A 22,530-nucleotide genomic window follows, 5' to 3' on the forward strand; every position below is an offset into this window, starting at 1 on the left:
TGTTTCTGCATATCCCTGTTGCTGAAACTGAAGAAAAGAATGGAACTGGGCTAGTTGGTTGATGTGACTGATTCTTTTCATAAGCGTGAACCTTCTGTACAAGCAAAAATTCACAAATGGAGGGAATTTTCAAAGATTTGAGAGTAGGCGGGCTCAGAACCCCCCGTAAATGCATCTTCATTGACTTAATATTATGTCTCCCACAACTTTTTTTAATTTTTTAAAAATCTGTCTTTGTTTCCACAAATCACAAACTTTGCAGGTCTCTAGACATCATCACTACCATCATCTGAAAGAGACTCAGTGAGAGTGTGGAGGAATAAACCTTCAGGTATGCTGTGGAGTCAGCTTCTTGACAGTCATATAGCATCCTCTTCCTACTCTCATGTGAATTCTTCCTAGCTTTTCTTTAAAATCCTGAGAGTATTTTGATTTTAATTTGCCTAAAATATCCCATTTATAACACTTCAACTTACTTTCTTTTTCCACTTTAAAAGTCAGACCTCAGACATCTCCCTTCTTTCATGTGTAACATATTTATTTGGCTGCACATTCTTTCTCCTCAATTTTGTAATTTTTGCACCATAATCCTGTTTAAGATGTGAAGGAATCTCATAGTTTCAAGCATGGTTCAAATAGATGATACTGAACTAACTGAGCGCACATTTTTTCGCTATACCAAAGATGAAAGATCATGTAGACCTATCAGGCACTCTTAAACAATGGAAATTAAAAGTAAACAAATGGAAAATGAAAGTAATGGTAGTATGGAAAAATATGGAAGAAATTAAAACCAATATAAAAGTTGATGACATGGTAGACTGGACCCTGGACTACCTACATGTACAGTGTTGTTTGTTACAAGATAATTTTGCCTCTTTCATAGAAAACAGTAGAACTATCCTAAATGTCAAGAAGCTGACCCCAGGGCATACCTGAAGGTTTATTCCTGCAAACTCTCACTGAGTCTCTTTCAGATGATGATAATGATGATGTCTAGAGACCTGCAAAGTTTGTGACTTGTGGAAACTTGTAAGAATGTAGACCCATGGTATGTCACACACAATAGGACCACTCACAGATAAGACAAACCTATGGTGTTTTGCACATAAGGGTACTATTTAAAGCAATGCAGACCTGTGGCATTTCTCATATAGTGAGACTTATCACGGGTGCCGGTATTCCTCATTTATGGAACTAATTACAGGTCATGTATACTCATGGTGTTGCTCATATAGTGGTACTAATCATAGGCAATGTATACCCAAGGTGTATCACACATTAAGGCAACGTCCACAGGCAACAAAAAACACATGGTGTTCCTCATATAATGGCACTACTAATCTCAGGCAATCAGGCCCATGGTTTTACTCACATAGTGGTACTAATCATGGGCACCAGCCAAACCCGTTGTGTTTCTCACTTAGTGGAACTAATTATGGACAAACTAGACCCATGGTGTTTCTCATAAAGTGGTACTACTCATAGGTAATGCAGACCCATTCTGAACACAGTGGAACCAACCGGTGGAGTAAACACAATGGCCTTCATCACAAATAACGCCCAGACCCATAGTGTTTCTTGCATAATGGTACTGCTCCTATGTAACATAGACCCACAGTGGTGGTACTAGTCAGAAGTAACGTAGATCCATGGTGTTCCACACGTAATGGTACTAATCACACGTAATCTTGTAGTTCTAATGTCATCAACCCTTGGTCGTCCCTTTCGGTCACCTCTTACAACAGGCAGGAGATACCGTGGGTGCATTCTACACCTGCGTCCCCCACCCACAGGAGGTCTTTTCGTTCTTTCCAACTGGTATGTGTATTGTAATTAACTGGTTATAGGAATGGGAAGGAAGTATCCTCAGTGTATAAGTTCAGCACCATCTAAACAATGTCAGGAATTCAAGTTGTGAAATTATTTCTAGAATGGCTGAAAGAGAAATCTCATCACCCTCAGTTGTCTTCATGAGGCCAAGTACAGACAGCATTTGAGACTTTCAAATTAGTCTTAAATTTCTGGCAATGCAAGGGATCAACCTGGTCAAATAAGGTGGGAAGCAGCTATATCGTGTGTGCTACACAATATACAAGCCTTCAGAGTTTATTAATGAGATGCTCTAACCAATTTCAAACAAAGAGGGGTAAAAGTTAACTAACAAGGGTAAGCTCACCTGTGTATACTGTTCACTCTCTGTGTGTCTGTACTGGTGATGGCCTTGAGAATTAGAATGCTCCTGCAGCTGAGGAAGTACCCCAAAAGCAGACTGAACATCTCCAGTACAATGAACTGAGACAGGAATTTGTACCATGGTTGTATCATCATTCGTAGCAACTGCCACTGTGTACATACAGCCTCCTCCCTTTACAATCTGACGTGTTGCTGCAAAAAAAAAAGTTCATTTATATTCATGAGGATAAGAATACTTGTTATGTCTTCAGATCTGTAAACTTTCACATTCACAGGAATACTAATATACCATAAATAACTCAAAATGCACACAAAATCATTCTTCCAGAACTATTACTTGGCAGAGGTACCTTAACAACAAATGTATATCTAGATGAAAATCAAATGGTGACTTGATATGTAAAGTAAGGGAACTTTAGTAAATGTTTGTGAATATTACAGTTTTTGTTCAAATGAAGACTTCTATTCAAGAAATACATTCTGTATAAATAACACTAGCAGGGTATAAAGTTGCACTTATTATGTAACTGATATGCAGGTTGCGGGCTTGACATCATGATGTCCTGTGGTTCATTAACATTTCTAAATACTGTGTCTCTAATTTCATGGTGGCGATTACTGTTTTAAGAGGAAGTACAACTAGGCAACCATCCTCTATATATAACACTAATCAGACAGAAAAAATGGAAGGGATCCGACACTTCGAAAAATGAAGGTATTGGCCAAAGAAAGACAAGGGCCACGAACAACATGAAAATGAAAGACTCCCTAGCCCTCGGAAACCTAATAGTGTTGGGGTCGGAAAAGAACAAGAGTTGACCAAGGGAGGTTGCTAAGGACAGATGAAAGTGAGGATCCTGGCACAAGTGGAAACAGTGCCAGGACTCAGCTAAGAGCCCTGTGGTCCCCAAAAAACCCCCGTACATTCCTAACAGACTTCCTGAATTCAAAGTCGGTTAAGATATAGTCTATTATGGATCTGGTACCCCTAGCCTCCCATGTGTAGCGGTGAACAGCCTTATGCTTGAAGAATGTTTTCGTAACTGCTAAACCCATACTAGCACATGAGTCCAGCAAACGCTTCCCATTCCCATTAGCTTCCATATCTTCCCCACATTTACTAATCACCCTTTCGTATCCTTCAGTTCTATTTCCAACTCTCGCATTCAACTTGCCCATTAGCACTATCCTATCCTTGCTGTTGACCCTGACCACAATGTCACTCAATGCTTCTTTAAACTTGTCAACTTCATCCTCATCTGCACCCTCACATGGTGGACACACTGAGACAATTCTCGTCCTCATTCCTCCAACTGCCAAATCTACCCACGTCATTCGCTCATTTACGTGCCTAACAGAAACTATGTTGCATTCAATAGTATTCCTGATGAACAGCCCTACTCCATTCTCTGCCCTTCAATTTTTAACACCTGTCATGTACACTTTGTAATCTCCTATCTCTTCCTCGTTATCTCCCCTCACCCGAATATCACTTACTCCTAGCACATCCAGATGCATCTTCTTTGCTGACTCAGCCAGTTCTACTTTCTTTCTTCCATAAGCTCCATTAATATTGATAGCTCCCCATCAAATTCTATTTCGTTCACCAAGTTGTTTCCAACGAGTCCCTCGCCTGTCAAATGGGAGTGGGACTCCATTACTCCCACAGGTCCGAGAAAATGTTCTGTGCTCGGCAAATTCATGAAGCAGGATGCTACCCTACTTACACACAGTCCAAGTGTGGATCTCTCCTGTAATGGGTTAGGGACCACCAGTGAATTGTATAGTCCTAGCCGCCTGAGCAAAAGGAGGGCCATGACTCAGAATATGTCCGAGATGCCCACTCCCATTCCATAGCAACTGGTATCCCGACTCTCAGGACCACTTACTAGGCCACTAAGCCATTGCCCGTGATTCACAAACTGGGACGAGACTACAGTAACCCACACCATGAACCATGAACCTTGAAAACCACAAACCAAATTTATATCATAAAATGCTCATTTCCCCACTATGAGAAATACTTTCTAATGAAGACCAGGAAAGAAGTTTTGGGATCCCAACAAATAGACAGAAAACCAAGTACAGTAAAGCCCTGATTATCTGTGGAATTGGATGGCAAGGGCACCGTGGATAGCGAAAATTGGAGATAATCTGAAAAAGACTAAAAATGAGATGAAACCAAAAAAAAATTTCAGTATAAAAAGCATGTGTTTTTTTGTACAACGAACATAATACGTAAAAGTTTTAAAATATGTACAGTACAGCAGAAACATTTGCTCTACATCTAAATCACTAAAATAAAGAATAGTAAATGAAGATGTACTGTTAACAAAAGGTGTTCAGTTACACCTTTTTTTTAAATCAGTCGCTTGTTTTTACTTCTTGCTTTGGAAACACCTTTACTTTATTCTAGATTGTACTCTTAATGTTAATTTTTCTGCCAGATGTGCGTCATCTTCCTCTAAATGTTGAAGCGATCCGCCTACGTGCTCCAAAGCAGTTGTGTGTGTCATCTGCACACTTTCACTTTGTTCTTCTTTGGTCTCATTCGTACCCATTGCTTTGTCAGTAATGTTTTACCTTCACACTGTAAAGCCTATTGTATTTTTCCTGTTGTTGGCTTGGATTTTTTTTAAAGTTCGCAATTTAAAAAATAATTTGTGGTACTAGCAGATAATCGGGGCTTTACTGTATATAAAAACAATGTTAAGATCTTATTGGGGGACTTCAATGCCCAGCTAGGAAGAGAGAGAGAGAGAGAAATAGATATAATTAGAACATTTTCTCCGAAAACAGGAATGGTTCCAAAAACATGAATAATACTTTGGAACAACTGAATCGTGATAGAAGTGAAGCAGCAGGTACAGCAAAAATAAATATGGACACTGTAATTTCGAAAAACCCTGGGTTTGTGGAAATAGGAAAGGTTGGTGGAATGTTGTGAGTAAGCTTAAGTGTGAAGTTAATGTTCGACTTAACCTCAGCACACATTGTGAAGTTCAAATATACCCCCCTTTACCTCTTCTGTTGAATGCAGTTTCAGTCAATATATTGTATATCTGTCCTCAGAGAAAGCAGAAAATTCACTTTCCAGCACTTAAAATAATATTTTGCAATCCATTGTTTTGATAACAGAGAATTAAATATTGTGTGTACTTCGAAGTTCATATTAAAATGTGAAGCAGAAGATTATGCTTAATGTTGGCCTACTTTGTTTAGCTTCCTTTAACTTTAATATTGAATGGAAAAATTGCCAGACTGAGTGGCTCAGACGGTTGAGGCGCTGGCCTTCTGACTCCAACTTGGCAGGTTCGATCCTAGCTCAGCCCGGTGGTATTTGAAGGTGCTCAAATACGTCAGCCTTGTGTCAGTAGATTTAGTGGCAAGTAAAAGAATTCCTGTGGGATAAATTCTGGCACCTTGGCATCTCCAAAAACCAATAAATAGTAGTTAGTGGGACGTAAAGCCAATAACATTATTATTATTATTATTATTATTATTATTATTATTATTATTATTATTATTATTATTATTATTGAGTGGAAATGATAATTTTGTAATTGTAAGTCTGTATATAATTCTGTATTTCAATAAAAATAACTACAGTAAATACATATGTACAAATGTGATCAATTATTAGTACATATAAATCTGTTCCCTGTTCATGACAAATTCCCAACTCCATCCTCTGCTTTCCAAGTCTTTCCTCAGATGGTCTATCCATCTTTTTCTTGGTCTTCCAACTGCCCAAACAGTGTTAAGTCTGGATGACCTTAGTATTTCCTCCATAGATTCAATTAATCTTAGGTTGGTTTGGATATCTTCGTTCTTTACATTATCAAGTCGTATCTTTTTGGAGGGCAGTTACAAGAAACGTCATCTCACAAGCTTGAAGCTTGCTAACGTTCTTTGATGTTAGTGTGCATGTTTCCAAGGAATACGCAAGAATGAGAATGAGATGTGACTTGTATAGGGTGATTTTTGTTCTTCCTATCCTATGTTTCGCACAAGACTATAGAAATTGTACCCTTTGGTAACTTTGTTTAGTTCTTCTGGTTCTGCCCTCACATTATTGGCCATTATGCTGCCTATATAGGCTGAATTGGTACTACTTCAACCTGTCTGTCGTGCAGATGTAGGTTGCAATCAGAATCCTCCCTGTTGATTTTTACTGTCTCAGTTTTTGTTGTGCCCACTTTCATTCCATATTCTTCGAATTTAGTTTTCCACAAATTAAGTTTGTTTTGTACTACCTCCTCTGTGTCATCCCATATTGCTACATCATCTGCAAGCATCAAACATCAAAACATTGTGTGCAACCTGCCAAGTACAGAATGTACTGTGGGCTAGAGCAAGCCTTCCCCTGCAATTATTGGAGTGATCATTTAATGATATGATTCTATTACTCAAAGTTGACTGAACTTAGAAACTTATCAATGCCTGTTGACTCACCGGCAGAGTTCGTCTGAAAATCATGAAGAATAAGCCTAGGAGAAAGGTACTAAATACTGCTAATCTACAAAATTATGTAACTCTGCAGAAAATTGCTCAGGGTTTGAATAGGCATTTAAAAGAAATCAATATCAATAACTGTGAAACAGCAAATGATTTGTGGAATCAGTTTAAAAGTCGGGTAGAGGTACTTCTTCAAAACAAAGATCAAAAGATACATCCAATGAAGAAAAAGAAAGGGATGGAACAACGAAGATTAGTAAAAAATGATGCAGAGGAATACAAAAATTACGCCATGTAAGGAAAGAAATATGTACTGCGAAAGAGAACCGGATGAAAGAACGATGTGTGGAAATGGAAATCTTTCAGTATAAACATGATCTGTTCAACATACATTGAAAATTAAAGGAAATAGCTGGCATGTACAGAAGAAAACGTAACCTTTCTGTACTGGTTGATGCCACAGACAGGCCTATTATTAATGAACAACAAGTTGTAAATACTTGGGAAAATTATCTGATGGAACTTTTCTGTGATCAGGTGAGAAAACTAACCAACGAGCTAATTGTGAAAGCCCTGACATTATCGAATCAGAAGTGCTATATGCTGTGAAAGTTTCAAAAGGCAAGAAATCACCAGGTCTAGATAACATCCCTGTAGAACTTTTTAAAATGACTGACAAAGACAATATCCAATTCTTGGTAAAGTTGTTCAATACTATATCTACATTCATCAAGTTGCCAAAGAAGCAAAAGGCATGTAAGTGTAATGATTATAGGCTAATAAGCCTCATGAGCCACACACTTAAAGTATTCCTTCATATAATACATAACAGAAACAAGACTAATTGTGAACAAGACCTCGACGATACACAGTTTGGGTTCAGAAATTCTTCTGGTACAAGAGAAGCATGGTTTGCGCTAAATATCCTAATTCAGAACACTCTAGATCAACACCAAGAAGTGTTTGCTTGTTTCATTGATTTTGAAAAGGCATTTGACAGAGTACAACATACAAAACTTGTAGAAGTCCTAAAGGATATAGGAGTTGACAGCAAAGATAGCTGCATTATTGAAAATCTTTACTGGAGACAAAAAGCTGTTGTCCGAAACAGAAATCAAACAACATCCAAAGAGGAGTTAGACAAGGTTGTGTTTTATCTCCATTGTTATTCAACCTTTACTCAGATAAAATTTTCAAAACAGGTTTAGAATATCACCAATATGGAATAAAAGTATCAATCAATCAATCAATCAATCAATCAATCAATCAATCAATCAATCAATCAATCAATCAATCAATCAATCAATACTGATCTGCATTTAGGGCAGTCGCCTAGGTAGCAGATTCCCTATCTGTTGTTTTCCTCGCCTTTTCTTAAATAATTTCAATGACATTGAAAATTTATTGAACATCTTCCTTGGTAAGTAATTCCAATCCCTAACTCCCCTTCCTATAAATGAACATTTGCCACAATTTGTCCTCTTGAATTCCAACATTACCTTCATATTGTGTTCTTTCCTATTTTTAAAGACGCCACTCAAACTTATTCGTCTACTAATGTCACTCCACGCCATTTCTCCGCTGACAGCTCGGAACATACCACTTATAATACCAATATAAATGGTCCGTTATTGGAGATTAAAAATTTTCCAGCTAACTCATTCCTGGTTGCCAGTGTTTCGCCCCCGTGTGCCAGGCTGGGCTCATCAGTTAGTACTTAGCATACCGACCAAAACACTGGCTAGTGCATTCCGTGGAGGCCACTGCGTAGGCTAATTGAAGCCACTGACAGTGCCAATGCACTGGAAAATTTATAATGTCCAATAACGGACCATTTACAATGGTATTATAAATTTACTCATTTGGAAAAAATATTTCACATCCCCTTTGGGAATCAACATCTATATCATCTGATGGCCAAGCAGGCATCAATTATTGGTAATGAGACAAAGTCTCTCATAGTGCATTGGCACTGCCGGTGGCTACAATTAGCCTCTGCAGTGCCCTCCACGGTAAAGGACGAGTTGACAGTCGTAGTGAAAGGACGTTCGTGCCTCTCGCTGCGCTTTCTCTCTCTTTGCCAGGCGCTCTGTACTTTTCAAGTATCAGCCAGGCACTTGTACTTATTAGTACATCTTCGAAAGAGCATTGTCTGAGCTGTAGCACTTTTCAGTGCTCGCTCTTTCTTCTGTTTCAGGATTTCTTACAGGAGGACCAGGATGGAGAAACTATCAGTTCCAGCGTGACCGGCCGACTACAACCACAAGGGAGCGGTGGGGAAACTACAAGCGGTGCTCAGGTAGCTGGACGCCCCCGAATTTCGACGCCCGTCGCTGGTGGTGTACAACCGGTGGGGGAAGAACACCTACTGGGGAACGAGCGACATAATCGATCTCCTTAGTGTAATTGCTGAGTTCCTGGAGAGAAGATCACTGAGATCATCGGTGAGGTGATCCCTTCCTGGGCGGTCATCATCCGCCCTAAGGACGCACGCCGCTTCGAGGTCTACGCGGAGCTGGTGTCCCAACTGTACCAGGTCGCCCGGCTACCAGGACTCGGGGAGAAGTTGGACGCCTGGGGCAGCCACGAGGATGCAGCCACCCAGACGGAGCCGAGGATGACGATGGAGGCGCTTCCAAGCGCCGCGACCCCTGTTGGACCGCTGTGCTTAATGAAGTATACGCAGACCAACAAGGCCGGCAACCAGGATCGTCGACCACCTACCAAGGCGAAGTGGTCGCAGACGCAGGCCTACCAGGAAGGGCCTGTTACCCGGGCGCAAACCAGGAGAGCGCCCGTGATGGTGGAGAGCAGCACGGCTGTGGAGAAGGACACCCCCTGGCGTTCCGAGGCTGCTGCCCAGGCCCAGCCTGCTTGCATGTCAGTCGAGCTGCAGACCTCGATGTGCGCCCCTCAGGACAGGGAACGTAGTCGAGTGTTAGCACCGACCGACGCCGCCAGCCAGGAGAAGGAAGAACACGGCGACGCAGCCTGCATGTCTGTCAAGTTGCAGACCTCGATAGGTGCCCCACAGGACAGGGAACGCAGTCAAGTCTTAGCACCGACCGACGCCGCTGCCGCCGCCAGCCAGGAGAAGGAAGAAGATGGTGACGCAGCGGAGCCACCAGCTACCCCGGGGTCACCAGGCCGGGAGGAGGGCCACCAGGACGAGGCCTCTTCCCCTGCCGAGAAGAAACCCCCGGGAAGAAGAAGACGACGCCGGACCATGAAGCAGAAGGCGACGCTGGCCCAACAGGAGAGGGCAGCCCAGCTGCAACCCAAGACTGTTCCCAGGACAGCAGTCAACTGAGGAGCCAATCAGGAGAGGACATCAGCTGGTAGCGGCAGTCAGGTGAGAGTAAAACGTCCACCTCAGCAGCTCTTGCAGTGTTTCCGCTGTCTGAGGTGGGGCCACCATCAGGTCAGCTGTGAGCTTGAGGTGAGGTGCAACCGCTGTGGTGGTGATCACCACTACACGGCCTGCGCAACACTTAGGGAGGCGGCGGTGTGCGCCAACTGCTCGGGGGGCCACCCAGCCTCCCATCGCAGTTGCCCTATCTACCGGGCCATGGCGCGGGCAGAGAGGAAGGAGGCCCAGCGCCATGACCCACCCCCTTCCAGGAGGCCCCCGCCTCGGCGGGCTTGGCTTCATTCTCCCCAAGGAGGTGGAGCCATGCGGCAGGCCATAGTGGTACTCGACGCATGGCTCCGCAGCCGGCAAGGACCGCGCTAGTCACAGCAGTGCCCAGACCGACTGATCCCCAGACGATGGAATGGGTTTATGTTTTGTGCATGTTACCTGTTCCTAACTAACACAACCTCTGGTCTTTTTCCAGCCCACATCCTTGCATGTGCTATCAAAAGATGTCAGGTTTTACATGTAGGCTCTTTCTTCTTTCTGCCTATGTGGTTTTTCCCTGACCCTTCAATACCATACTTCAACACCATATACCTACCACAATCTCGCCTGGTAGCGTGTCTGACATGGAAACAGGCAGATACTCCTTGTATCACTTCCCACTCTACCCAGCTATCTCTTTTCTTCTTAGAAATTAATAGCATGTCGGAGGCCATGTAGATTGAGTCGATGGTCACGGCGGGGGATCGGGCTACGGGGGCCCCCCGTAATAAAAATAGAAAAACCTCCACGGTATGCACTAGCCAGCGTCTTGGTAGGTGTGCTAGGTACCAAATGACGAGCCCAGCCTGGCACACGGGGACGAAGCGCTGGCAACCAGGAATGAGTTAGGTGGAAAATTTATAATGTCCAATAACGGACCATTTATATTGGTATTATAAATTTACTCATTTGGAACAAATATTTCAGATTCCCTTTGGGAATCAAAATCTATAACATACCACTTAGACGAGCAGCTCGTCTTCTTTCTCCCAGTTCTTCCCAACCCAAACATTGCAACATTTTTGTAACGCTACTCTTTTGTCGGAAATCACCCAGAACAAATCGAGCTGCTTTTCTTTGGATTTTTTCCAGTTCTTGAATCAAGTAATCCTGGTGAGGGTCCCATACACTGGAACCATACTCTAGTTGGGGTCTTACCAGAGACTTACATGCCCTCTCCTTTACATCCTTACTACAACCCCTAAACACCCTCATAACCATGTGCAAAGATCTGTATCCTTAATTTACAATCTCATTTATGTGATTACTTCAATGAATATCTTTCCTTATATTAACACCCAAATACAATGATCCCAAAAAGGAACTTTCACCCCATCAACACAGTAATTAAAAGTGAGAGGACTTTTCCTATTTGTGAAACTCACAACCTGACTTTTAACCCCGTTTATCATCATACTATTGCATACTGCCCATCTCACGACATTATCGAGGCCATTTTGCAGTTGCTCACAATCTTGTAACTTATGTATTACTCTATACAGAATAACATCATCCGCAAAAAGCCTTACCTCTGATTCCACTCCTTTACTCATATCACTTATTATATATGTAAGAAAACATAAAGGTCCAATAATACTGCCGTGAGGAATTCCCCTCTTAATTACTGTATTACAAGGTCAGATAAAGCTTTGCCTACTCTAATTCTCTGAGATCTATTTTCTAGAAATATAGCTACCCATTCAGTCAATCTTTTGTCTAGTCCAATTGCATTCAATTCTGCCAGCAGTCTCCCATGATCCACCCTATCAAATGCTTTTGACAAGGTCAATCGCGATACAGTCCAACTGATCTCATGAATCCAAGATATCTGCTATATCTTGCTGAAATCCTACAAGTTGAGCTTCAGTGGAATAACCCTTCCAAAAACCAAACTGCCTTCTATCGAACCAGTTATTAATTCCACAAAACTGTCTAATATCAGAAAGAATGCTTTCCCAAAGCTTACATGCAACGCATGTCAAACTTGCTGACCTGTAATTTTCAGCTTTATATCTGTCACCCTTTCCTTTATACACAGGGGCTACTATAGCAACTCTCCATTCATTTGGTACAGCACCTTCAACCAAACAATAATCAAATAAGTATTTCAGATATGGTACTATATCCCAAACCATCGTCTTTAGTATATCCCCAGAAATCTTATCAATTCCAGCCGCTTTTCTAGTTTTCAACTTTTGTATCTTATTGTAAATATCATTGTTATCATACTTCTTTAGCATTAGTCACCTCCTTTATCTGGACATTATCCTTGTAACCATCAATCTTTACATACTGCTGACTGAATACTTTTGCCTTTTGAAGATCCTCACATACACACTTTCTTTGTTCATTAATTACCGTATTCCTGGAATGTCCTTCTTGGAACCTGTTTCTGCCTTAAAGTACCTATACATACCCTTCCATTTTTCACTAAAATTTGTATGACTGCCAATTATGCTTGCCATCATGTTATCCTTAGCTGACTTCTTTGCTAGGTTCAATTTCCTAGTAAGTTCCACAGCCTTTTCTAACTCTATATTTCTTTCCAATCTGCACCTCCTTCTTAGTCTCTCTATATCTCTATTATAGTAAGGTGGGTCTTTACCATTCCTTACCACCTTTAAAGGTACAAACCTGTTTTCACATTCCTCAAAAATTTCTTTAAATCTAATGGGAACAAGAAAGATCCACCTATTCAATACCATACAATGTTATAAAATTCAGCCATTTCTTTAAACCCATCCCAGAGTCTGTTTACATTCTTATTTACCGTATTCCACCGATCATAATTACTTTTTAAAAACTGCCTCATGCCTCCTTTATCAGCCATATGGTTCTGCCTAATAGTCCTACTTTTAAAACCTTCCTTTCTATCACATTTATTTTTAACTATGACAAAAACAGCTTCATGATCACTAATACCATCTATTACTTCGGTTTCTCTATAGAGCTCATCTGGTTTTATCAGCACCACGTCCAGGATATTTTCCTCTCTAGTTGGTTCCATCACTTTCTGAATCAGCTGTCCTTCCCATATTAGCTTATTTGCCATTTGTTGGTCATGCTTTCTGTCGTCTGCATTTCCTTCCCAATTTGGTAAATTCAGATCTGATGTAGAGGTTGATTCCCATAGGGAACCTAAAATATTTGTCCTGAATGAGTAAATTTATAATACCAATATAATGGTCCGTTATTGGACATTATAAATTATCCAGCTAACTCATTCTTGGTTGCCTGCGTTTCGCCCTCGTGTGCTAAGTTAGGCTCGTCAGTTGGGACTTAGCACACCACCCAAGACGCAAGGCTAGTGCATACTGTGGAGGCCACTGCATAGGCTATTTGAAGCCACCAGCAGTGCCAATGCACTATGAGAGCTATGTCTCAATTTCCAAAAATAGATGTCTGCCTGGCCATCAAATGGCATATGCATATGCAGTGGCCGCCACGGTATGCACTAGCCTTGCGTCTTGGGTGGTGTGCTAAGTCCCAACTGACGAGCCTAACTTAGCACACGAGGGCGAAACGCAGGCAACCAAGAATGAGTTAGCTGGATAATTTATAATGTCCAATAACGGACCATTATATTGGTATTATAAATTCAGATCTCCCACTACATTCACATTCCTTTCCATTACATTTCCCACATAGCTGACTATCTTATCAGATAATTCTGAATCCGTGTCAGCGCTACCCTTTCCCGGTCTGTACACTCCAAAGACATCAAGTTGCCTATTATCTTTAGAAATGAGCCTTACACCTACATTTTATGTTTCTCATCTTTAACTTTTTTGTAGCTTACAAATTCTTCTTTTACCAGAATGAACACCCCCCCCTCCCACCATTCCTATCCTATCTCTGCGATACACACTCCAGTTCCGTGAGAAAATTTCTGCATCCATTGTATCATTTCTCAGCCATGATTCAACTCCTATTACAATATCTGGTAATATCTGGTGAGGACATGGGACTAAAAATAAATGTAAACAAGACCAAGTTCATGATCTTCAGCAGATGTGCCAATGCTGAGGCAATCTTACAACTGAACAACTGACAGATTGAGACAGTAACCACTTTTAAATATCTGGGTGCCATTGTCACCGAACAACTTGATCCTGAGAAAGAAGTGAAACAGAGAATAGCAATAGCACAAAGAATATTTACAAAAATGAAATCTTTTCTTTTGCAATGGCTACTTAAATTTAAAACTTAGACAGAGGATGGTCAAGTGCTATATATGGTCAGCCTTGCTATATGGTGTGGAAACATGGACTCTCAAGAAAATATCAGTGAAACGGTTGGAAGACTTTGAAATGTGGATCCACCATAGGATGCTCAGGATTTCGTGGTTTGCACAACTAACGAATCAAGAAGTACTCAGAAGGGCAAGAGCAATTCGGAAACTCGTTCAAATATTAAAACACCGGAAGATCTCTTACCTTGGCCACATCCTTAGAAATGACCGTTACCTCGTCTTACAGCAGATTGTACAAGGCAAAATACAAGGTCGAAGAGGTGTCGGGAGGAGGCGAACACCATGACTTGGAAACATCAAAAAATGGACTGGAAATCACAGTGTTGAAAGAGTTTTCCACCTAGCAAGAGATCGTACTGCATTCGCCACAGTGATCCCCAACATCAGGGGGACCTGATATGGTACTGTGAAGAAGAAGAAACAACTCATGGATACTCTAAAACAACATGAAATATTAATTGCGGCGATTCAAGAAATATGATTCACTGATGAACATGCCTTCGAATCAGTGTTGCATGATTTTCAAAGGAAACAGGAAAACACGTCATAAAACCTATGTTTAATCTTGGGACAGGATTTGTCATCAGAAAGAAGATTCTGAATTCTATCATGGAATTCAATTCTCCTTATTAGTCGAGCCTCTTCTCTTTCCTTCCGAAGCATAAACAAAATGTACACCATCGTGAATGTCCACACACCAATCAACCAGGCAAACAAGAAGAATCCAGAAGGAATAGACAAGTTTTGGGAAGAGCTAGAAGATATCCTCTCTGAAGTTCCAGACAAACACCATCATGCTGTTTGGGGATTTCAATGCCCAGCTTGGCAAAGAAAAGAAATTCCAAAGCATTATTGGAAGTTACCCAACGAATAGGAGAACTAATCACAATGGAAATAGACTTGTGGAGCTGTGTAGGGCATTTGATCTAGTCTTGAAATCAATAACCTTCAAACACTTATCAAGGAAACAGAAGACTTGGACATACCCTAATCCCAATCTTAGAGAATTTAAAATTGATCATACTGCCAACACCCGGAAAGCACAAAGAGAGATCCAGAATGTTAAAGTTCTGAGAAATGCCAACCTATACTCAGATCACTATCTCTCAAAGATTAAAGTTCAACTGCTTCCTAGAAACTCCAGAAAGGCACAGGTGAAAAAGATTGATAGATTTGATATAGAAAAGCTAAGGTCCACCTGAGAATTCACACAAAAACTTGAATCCCTGAATACTGAGAACTGGAAACAACTACAAGAGGCCCTGGTTGGAACAGCAAAGAAGACAGTTTTACTGTCAAAACCAAGGAAACATGCATGGTGGAACAGTGAATGTGATGCAACAGTAAGATAAAGATAACTTGCTTGGTAGAGATGGAACTCTAATAAGAACGACACTAACAGGACAAACTTCCTGAATGCCAGAAAACATGCTGCAAAGACCATCCGTGGGATCAAACATGTTTGACAAGATGCAGCTAGCACAAATTGAACAAGACTTCCAGTAGACCAATACACAAAACTTCTATAGAACCTTTAAGCCCAATCTCAGCAAATACAATCCTCCAAGCCAACAATTCAGAAACCCCAAAGGTAAAATGGCTCACAATGTTGAGGACAATTGCCAGATTTTGGCAAATTATTCTGCACCCATTTGAACTGTGAAGCTCCAAATTCCGTATTTCCTTTGGAAGACGTTTTGTAGATTCATTCCAATTCATCAACACCAACTATAAACTGATGCATGTCACTCATGTTTAAAGATGATTTCAGCAGCTGGACACTTTGGAGTATTTTCAAGATGATTTAGCTGTCTTGGAAAAGAAATAGCCATCTCTCTTCACAGCATACCAACTGCGACGGCTTCACTTTAATATCTGAACTATCTATACCAGACCCATTACCCAGTAAAAACACCAACAGTGTATCATAGGCAGAACACAATTGAAGTCAGCAGAAACACCAGTGCGGTGGTAGTACACAAATGAAAACCCAACGGGCGGTGAATTCCAGACAGAACAAACGTAAACCCCTTTGAAGTTGGACCCGATATGAAAGCCCCCGACCCCCCAAAAAACTACATTGCAAGAATATTTAATAAACCTCAGTATAGGGAAAGAACATAGGGTTTATTAATCAAAAAGAAGATAAAATAATAAACATGACTCGACTGAGACAAGTAACAACAAGGAAAAATGCTCACAGAAGCACTCCAGCGTAATATTGAAACATCTGGCTTTTACAACCTCTGATAACGTAAACTCACCAGTCTCACTCTTATATTTCAACTGACCTTTTAATAACTGTAGATGACATCAACACTCCGTCTCTGTGTATTATTGAATCCCGTATCAGGTTACGTAAAATTGAAACAAAGATGTGAAACATACGAAAAATGTTCCAAAATGAATTCATAATGTGAACCACCGCAGAGATGGCACTGGCAAAACCTGTAAGATGCCATGTAATTAACATACACATGTACAGTGCTATAATTTTTCTCATCATCATCATCGTCCCACTCCAGTCGCCCGAGTGTGATTAACAAGCCTCCTCCACTCCTTTCTGTCCTTCCACTTTTCCTGCTCCATTACTTCTGCCACATCCAATCCAGCTTCTCTAATGTCCTTCCTAATCTGATCCATCCACATTCTTCTCAGTCTTCCAATTGGTCTCTTTCCCTTAACTTTTCTTTCCAATTCCCTTCTTGCTACCCGTTCCTTTCCCATTCTTTTTTACATGTCCGAACCATCTCAGTCTTGCTTTCTGTATCTTCTGTACTAACGGTTCTGTATTTAGTTCTTCTCTCATTTTAATATTTTGAACTCTATCTCTTCTTGTCTTTTTAACCAATGTTCTTAAAAATTTCATTTCTACTGCTTGGATCTTACTATCTTGCCTCTTATTAGTTACCAGCATTTCTAGGCCGTATCTTACAATATTGGTATGAAATACTGTTTATATTATGTTAATTTTGTTCTCTTGGGTACATTGTCATCCCATAAAAGCTCTCTGACTTGATACCTTTACTTAGTCTGTTATTAATTAATAATGCTACCCAGATATGTAAAATGTTCTACATTCTCTAACCGTTCTCCGTCTATGTTCACTTGGCTTCCCTTTTTCTCTTTTCCACAGTGCATGACAACAGTTTTTTTTTCACTAATTACCATTCCAAATTCCTTCAGATTTTCATTCCAAATGTCCAGTCTCCTTTGTACTGCCTTTTCTCCCTTTCCCCACATCACCACTTCATCTAAGATATTCACACTTGGCACGACTTAAGCTTTCAATATTTAGATGGTAAATATGGACTTAAGGTCCAATGTCTATTGTTGAGTGGTTCTGAAAAGAACCGTTATTTCCAAAAGTTTGATACATGGACGCTGCAATTTCTTACGCCATAAGTGGGGTTGAATGGATTCTCCAATGTGTGAATGCAATGAAGAGGAGCAGACCATGGACCATGTCATCCTGCGCTGCCCTCTTCATGCCTACTCCGGAAGCCCCAGCAACCTGTTTCATCTTTCAGAAAGTGCTGTAGAGTGGCTGAAACACTTGGACCTGGACTTATAAATTTGTAGTTATAAACACCATACGATTAAATAAATAACCACATCATCTGCAAATACCAAGGCATTCACTCCATCACTACTGATGCTCTGTTTTACATATTTCATGATTTCATCCATCAATATAATAAACAATAATGGCACCAGTGCACTTCCCTGCTTGAGACTTCCTTTTTCTTTTTTATAAAATGTTTCAGATCTCCACTCCTCACTTGTACAACGCTTTTACTCTCATGATACAACATTTTTATCTTGTTAATATTAATGATTTTGGTACATTCCTTTTCAGTAGACATCCCCATACATGTTTTCTCTTAACCGCATCATAAGCTTCTTCCAAATCCAAAAATGATTTCCTTATTCCTTTCCAGATGTTTTTCCATTATCATTCGCAATGTAAATATCAAGTCTATTGTTGATCTATTCGGCCTAAAGCCATATGGTTCTTCCTCTAACTGTGTTTCTATTATATCCCTCAATCTTTTGTCTATGACTTTCTCCAGTATTTTTAGGCCATATGATAATAACCTCTATAATTTTCACATATCTTCCTATTTCCTTTTTTGAACAATGGTACAATGCTACCTTGTTGCCAATCTTCAGGTATCCTTTTATCCTTCCATATGGCAATGAGGGCTTTGTATAGCCACTGTAGTCCAATGCTTCCTGCTACCTTAATCATATCAGCATTGAATTTGACTTTTCCACTTGCTTTACCCTTTGTCATTGCTTTCTGTATCTTCTGTACTAACGGTTCTGTATTTAGTTCTTCTCTCATTTTAATATTTTGAATTCTATCTCTTCTTGTCTTTTTAACCAATGTTCTTAAAAATTTCATTTCTACTGCTTGGATCTTACTATCTTGCCTCTTATTAGTTACCAGCATTTCTAGGCCGTATCTTACAATATTGGTATGAAATACTGTTTATATTATGTTAATTTTGTTCTCTTGGGTACATTGTCATCCCATAAAAGCTCTCTGACTTGATACCTTTACTTAGTCTGTTATTAATTAATAATGCTACCCAGATATGAAGTTCCAACTATGTTATCGGGTTCTCTTCTTTTTCTTCGTTTATTATTTCCCTTTTCTTATCTCCTTTTTCCTCCGAGCAGTTGTCCTCATTATAACATTTCTCAAAATACTTTGCCATCACCTTCTGAAGACCCTTCTTGTCATGTACTATGGATTCATCTCCTCCCTCTAATGCCTTGATTTTTTGTTGATTTATTCTTTTCAATTTTATTACTCTGTATAATAGTTTCTGATTTCCTCGATTATCTTGCCCAACTGTGTTGGTAAATTCTCCCCAACATTTCTCCTTTTCTTCCTTGATACTCCTCTTTACTTGTAGTTTCAATCGTTTGTATTCCACATGTAACCTTTGTCTTATTCTCATCCCTCCGATACGTTTTTTGCTTTCCCTTATCCATTTCTTTCTCACCTTGTTCCTTTCTTTTATTTAATTTTTTATTTAGTCTGTCCACCACCATGTCTCCTTTCCCTTAACTTTTGCTTTTGTCTTCCCGCATACCTCAACTGCTGCTTCCAAAAATGTATGTCTTAAATTGTCCCACACTTCTTCTCCACTTCGTATTTCTGTGTTAGGCAAATTCCTTTTTATACAATCTTGGAATGCCATTCTTTTATCCTCCTCCTCCAATAACTTTTCTATCTGCGTAATAAACTGATGCATGTAACGCACATTTAAAAATTATTTCAGAAGCTGGACACTGGAGTATTTTCAAGATGATTTAGCTGTCTAAGGAAGGAAGTAGCCAGCTCTCTTCATATCTCCTTTGTGTGAACAAGATTCGACACTTCAAGTAGCGAAACACAAGTTTAGGTAGCATAAACAACACATGATCTTCACATCATCCCAACTGCGTCTTCACTTCAATATCATCTCAACTATCCAAACACTAAAATAATATATCCCCCAACAAACTATTAACACATGATAGCTTTTCTGCAACAACCTTTTCCATTCACAACAGCACATTATAAACACTTTCTGTGCATATGTAAGATATGTGTAGACCTGTAATCTTTAATCAGTGTCAGCAAAGCAAGTACCAGTACATTATCAGTTGGTTTGCCATGGAGGAAAGGTAGGCATAATTTACACTGCGTCACTTTTTAATATTTCCCACTATCTATTTGGCTAAATAATACACCAAGCATTCTTTATACCAAGACTCTGCTGACTTAATTCAGGTAAACTGTTTTCCCAGTCTGGTATTTGAATTTCGCCTACAAGATACACAATTTTCCACCTGATTTTATCTGCAGCTTGCGTTTTCACTAGAGAATTTTTCTACTGCAACATATGTAAATGTAGAAGGTGAATAGTGGACGGATGATCATGACAACTCAGTAATCACAGGATATTAAAATGGCATTCTAGGGGATCTTTAAATTTTTCTGTCAAAACATAGCTGTAATTGTTTTCCCACAAATATTCACACACTTCTACAGTGCTTTCTAAGGTAACTTTCAAGGGCTCCAGTGTTCTTTGTGAAACAAATGTATTTTGAATGTCTCTTGAGGATATTCTGCCACTTCATGCCTGTGATCCTTTATACAGAGCTTGCGTAGGGATGGATGAATTTAATGTGTCTTACAGGCAGTTTAAATCACTTGTGAAATTTTCCGTTGGTTCACTGTCTTCTATACCCTATGAATTAGTGACAGATCTATTGAAAAGTTGTAATGCCAGCCTTACATTCATTCGTTGAAACGAGTTAGGATCCAAAAGGGCACAGATGAGTTTATAGCAAACTTTCAATACGGAAAATATCATATCATATCACCATTGGGCCTATATTTAACTTGTACTTTGTCTTGGAAATTATTTCTTATACACTTAAATATATGAGGCACATCTGAAAACGCCCACAGTTTTCTGCTAGAGTCTGCTGGGTTGGGAAACTGAACACTTTAGATTCTTTATGTTGCCAGATATTCCTAAGCATTTCAATAACATTTTATTCGAATGGCTACCATCTGATGTGAAACCAACGATTCCTACACTTGCTTGCCCTAATTGTATGCTGACCTGAATGAGAATTTTTGCAATTACATCACCAGGGGTGGCATTCCAGCTAGCACACATAGCTATCGGTTGGATCCAGTTGTACAGAAAGAGAACAAACATGAATACTGGAGCATGATTCGCCAACTGATCCTTGCTTTCCTTTGAAGTGAACGTTCCAAAATCAATAAAATCGTTCACTTGTAACAAATGCGAGTTAAAGCGAATTTCTTCTCTAAGCTTTACCTCCTCAAATATCAGCATCCCTAGGCATTCATGCTGCTCCTTTCCACTAAAAATTTGTGCTATGGCAGAAGCAGCACATGAACATTTAAGGCCCTTCACGAATTTTCTCAAATGAGCTTCAGAATATTTTGTTAAGAAAGAAGCCATACTTTTCAGTGTCGACTGAGTTTAAATGTAAACTGAAAAGCTTTCCGGTCTACCGAACACACAATTTCAGTTTAAATATCACACCTGTACAATACATATTATTAAAAAAAGAATGACATCTTTCATTCTTATGAGGACATCATCAGAATAAGTTACATTCAATATTTGGAAATATTTATTTCTATTCAAACATCTATGAATTTGAAATTTGGAATTTATCTTAATGAAGCCCTACCTTTGCCACCATTCCAGCATAAAATGTGAGGCGTTCGAAAAACCATTGCTCCTTCGTTGGCTCGAATCCAAACGGTTGTCAGTTCGCTCTTCATAACTCATACCTCCCACCCTGGTCAGGTCAATGATGTGCTGCACTTCCCCTACAGGTGCTTTACCCTTAGTATTATCATTGTTGTTAACCTATCTTTTATATTATTATTATTATTCCTTGTAATTTATTCTATAAAAACTATGTTAGGGTTCTTAATGAGCATTTAATGGTCTGCGTATTATACTGGTAATATTATTTTTAAAGTTTTTTTTTAGTGTAATATTTATATTGAAACTGTATGTTCAGCAGACTGAAAAGATTTTAAGTTTACATTTGAGCTTCAGAAGGGAAAGGCAGCAAGTCATGACTTAAGCAGTGCCGATAACCTTTGGGAGACTTTACTTTTAAAAGAAGGGAATCCAAGAGAAATTAATCACTATATCTCATACCTTTCTACATTTCATTTGACATTTCTTTAACATTGTATTGAATATAACTTTCTGCTTTTCACTGAGAGAGGCGAATTGTTTTGATTGTGTGAAACTGCTCTTTAATTTTATATCTCAATTTTGTTTTGTTTTTCCAAGCAAATGTATTTTAGCCTTAGCGACATTGAGTCTATTCTGTGTTTTAATAAAATTACGTTTCTGATTCTTCAATCCTTTCTTTAACAAAGCAAATGTTTTCCTAGCATTTGCGGCATCAGGCTATCTTCAACTGCTAAACATAGGAACTGATCGCTGACATTTATGTTGTGATTAGGGCTTTTAATAGAGACATAATTATGTTTGTGTGAATTGCCTCTTCACGGGAGAGTTGTGTTTGGACAGATAGGGAAATATATGGGGGCGAGCTTATGGTTTTTAATTTCCACCGCTGTCTTAATATCTCTACTCTTTCAACATTCACTGTAAATGATTAGACTACTTTTATTAGGAAGTTGCCGCAAAAATGAATA

At 39.7% G+C, this 22,530-nt stretch overlaps 1 protein-coding gene across 2 annotated transcripts in view; it reads right to left on the bottom strand.

Annotated features, from left to right (window-relative positions):
• Positions 1 to 22,530, bottom strand: part of LOC136877226 (uncharacterized) — a 124,539-nt gene that overhangs the window by 65,528 nt on the left and 36,481 nt on the right. For both annotated transcript variants that reach the window (XM_067151078.2, XM_067151079.2), the window contains exon 3: positions 2,180 to 2,388. In XM_067151078.2, coding sequence (XP_067007179.2) covers positions 2,180 to 2,388 — 209 coding nt within the window. The remainder of the gene's footprint in view (positions 1 to 2,179; positions 2,389 to 22,530) is intronic.

The sequence above is a fragment of the Anabrus simplex genome, chromosome 7 (assembly GCF_040414725.1).
Source record: "Anabrus simplex isolate iqAnaSimp1 chromosome 7, ASM4041472v1, whole genome shotgun sequence".
Taxonomy (NCBI): Eukaryota; Metazoa; Arthropoda; class Insecta; order Orthoptera; family Tettigoniidae; genus Anabrus; species Anabrus simplex.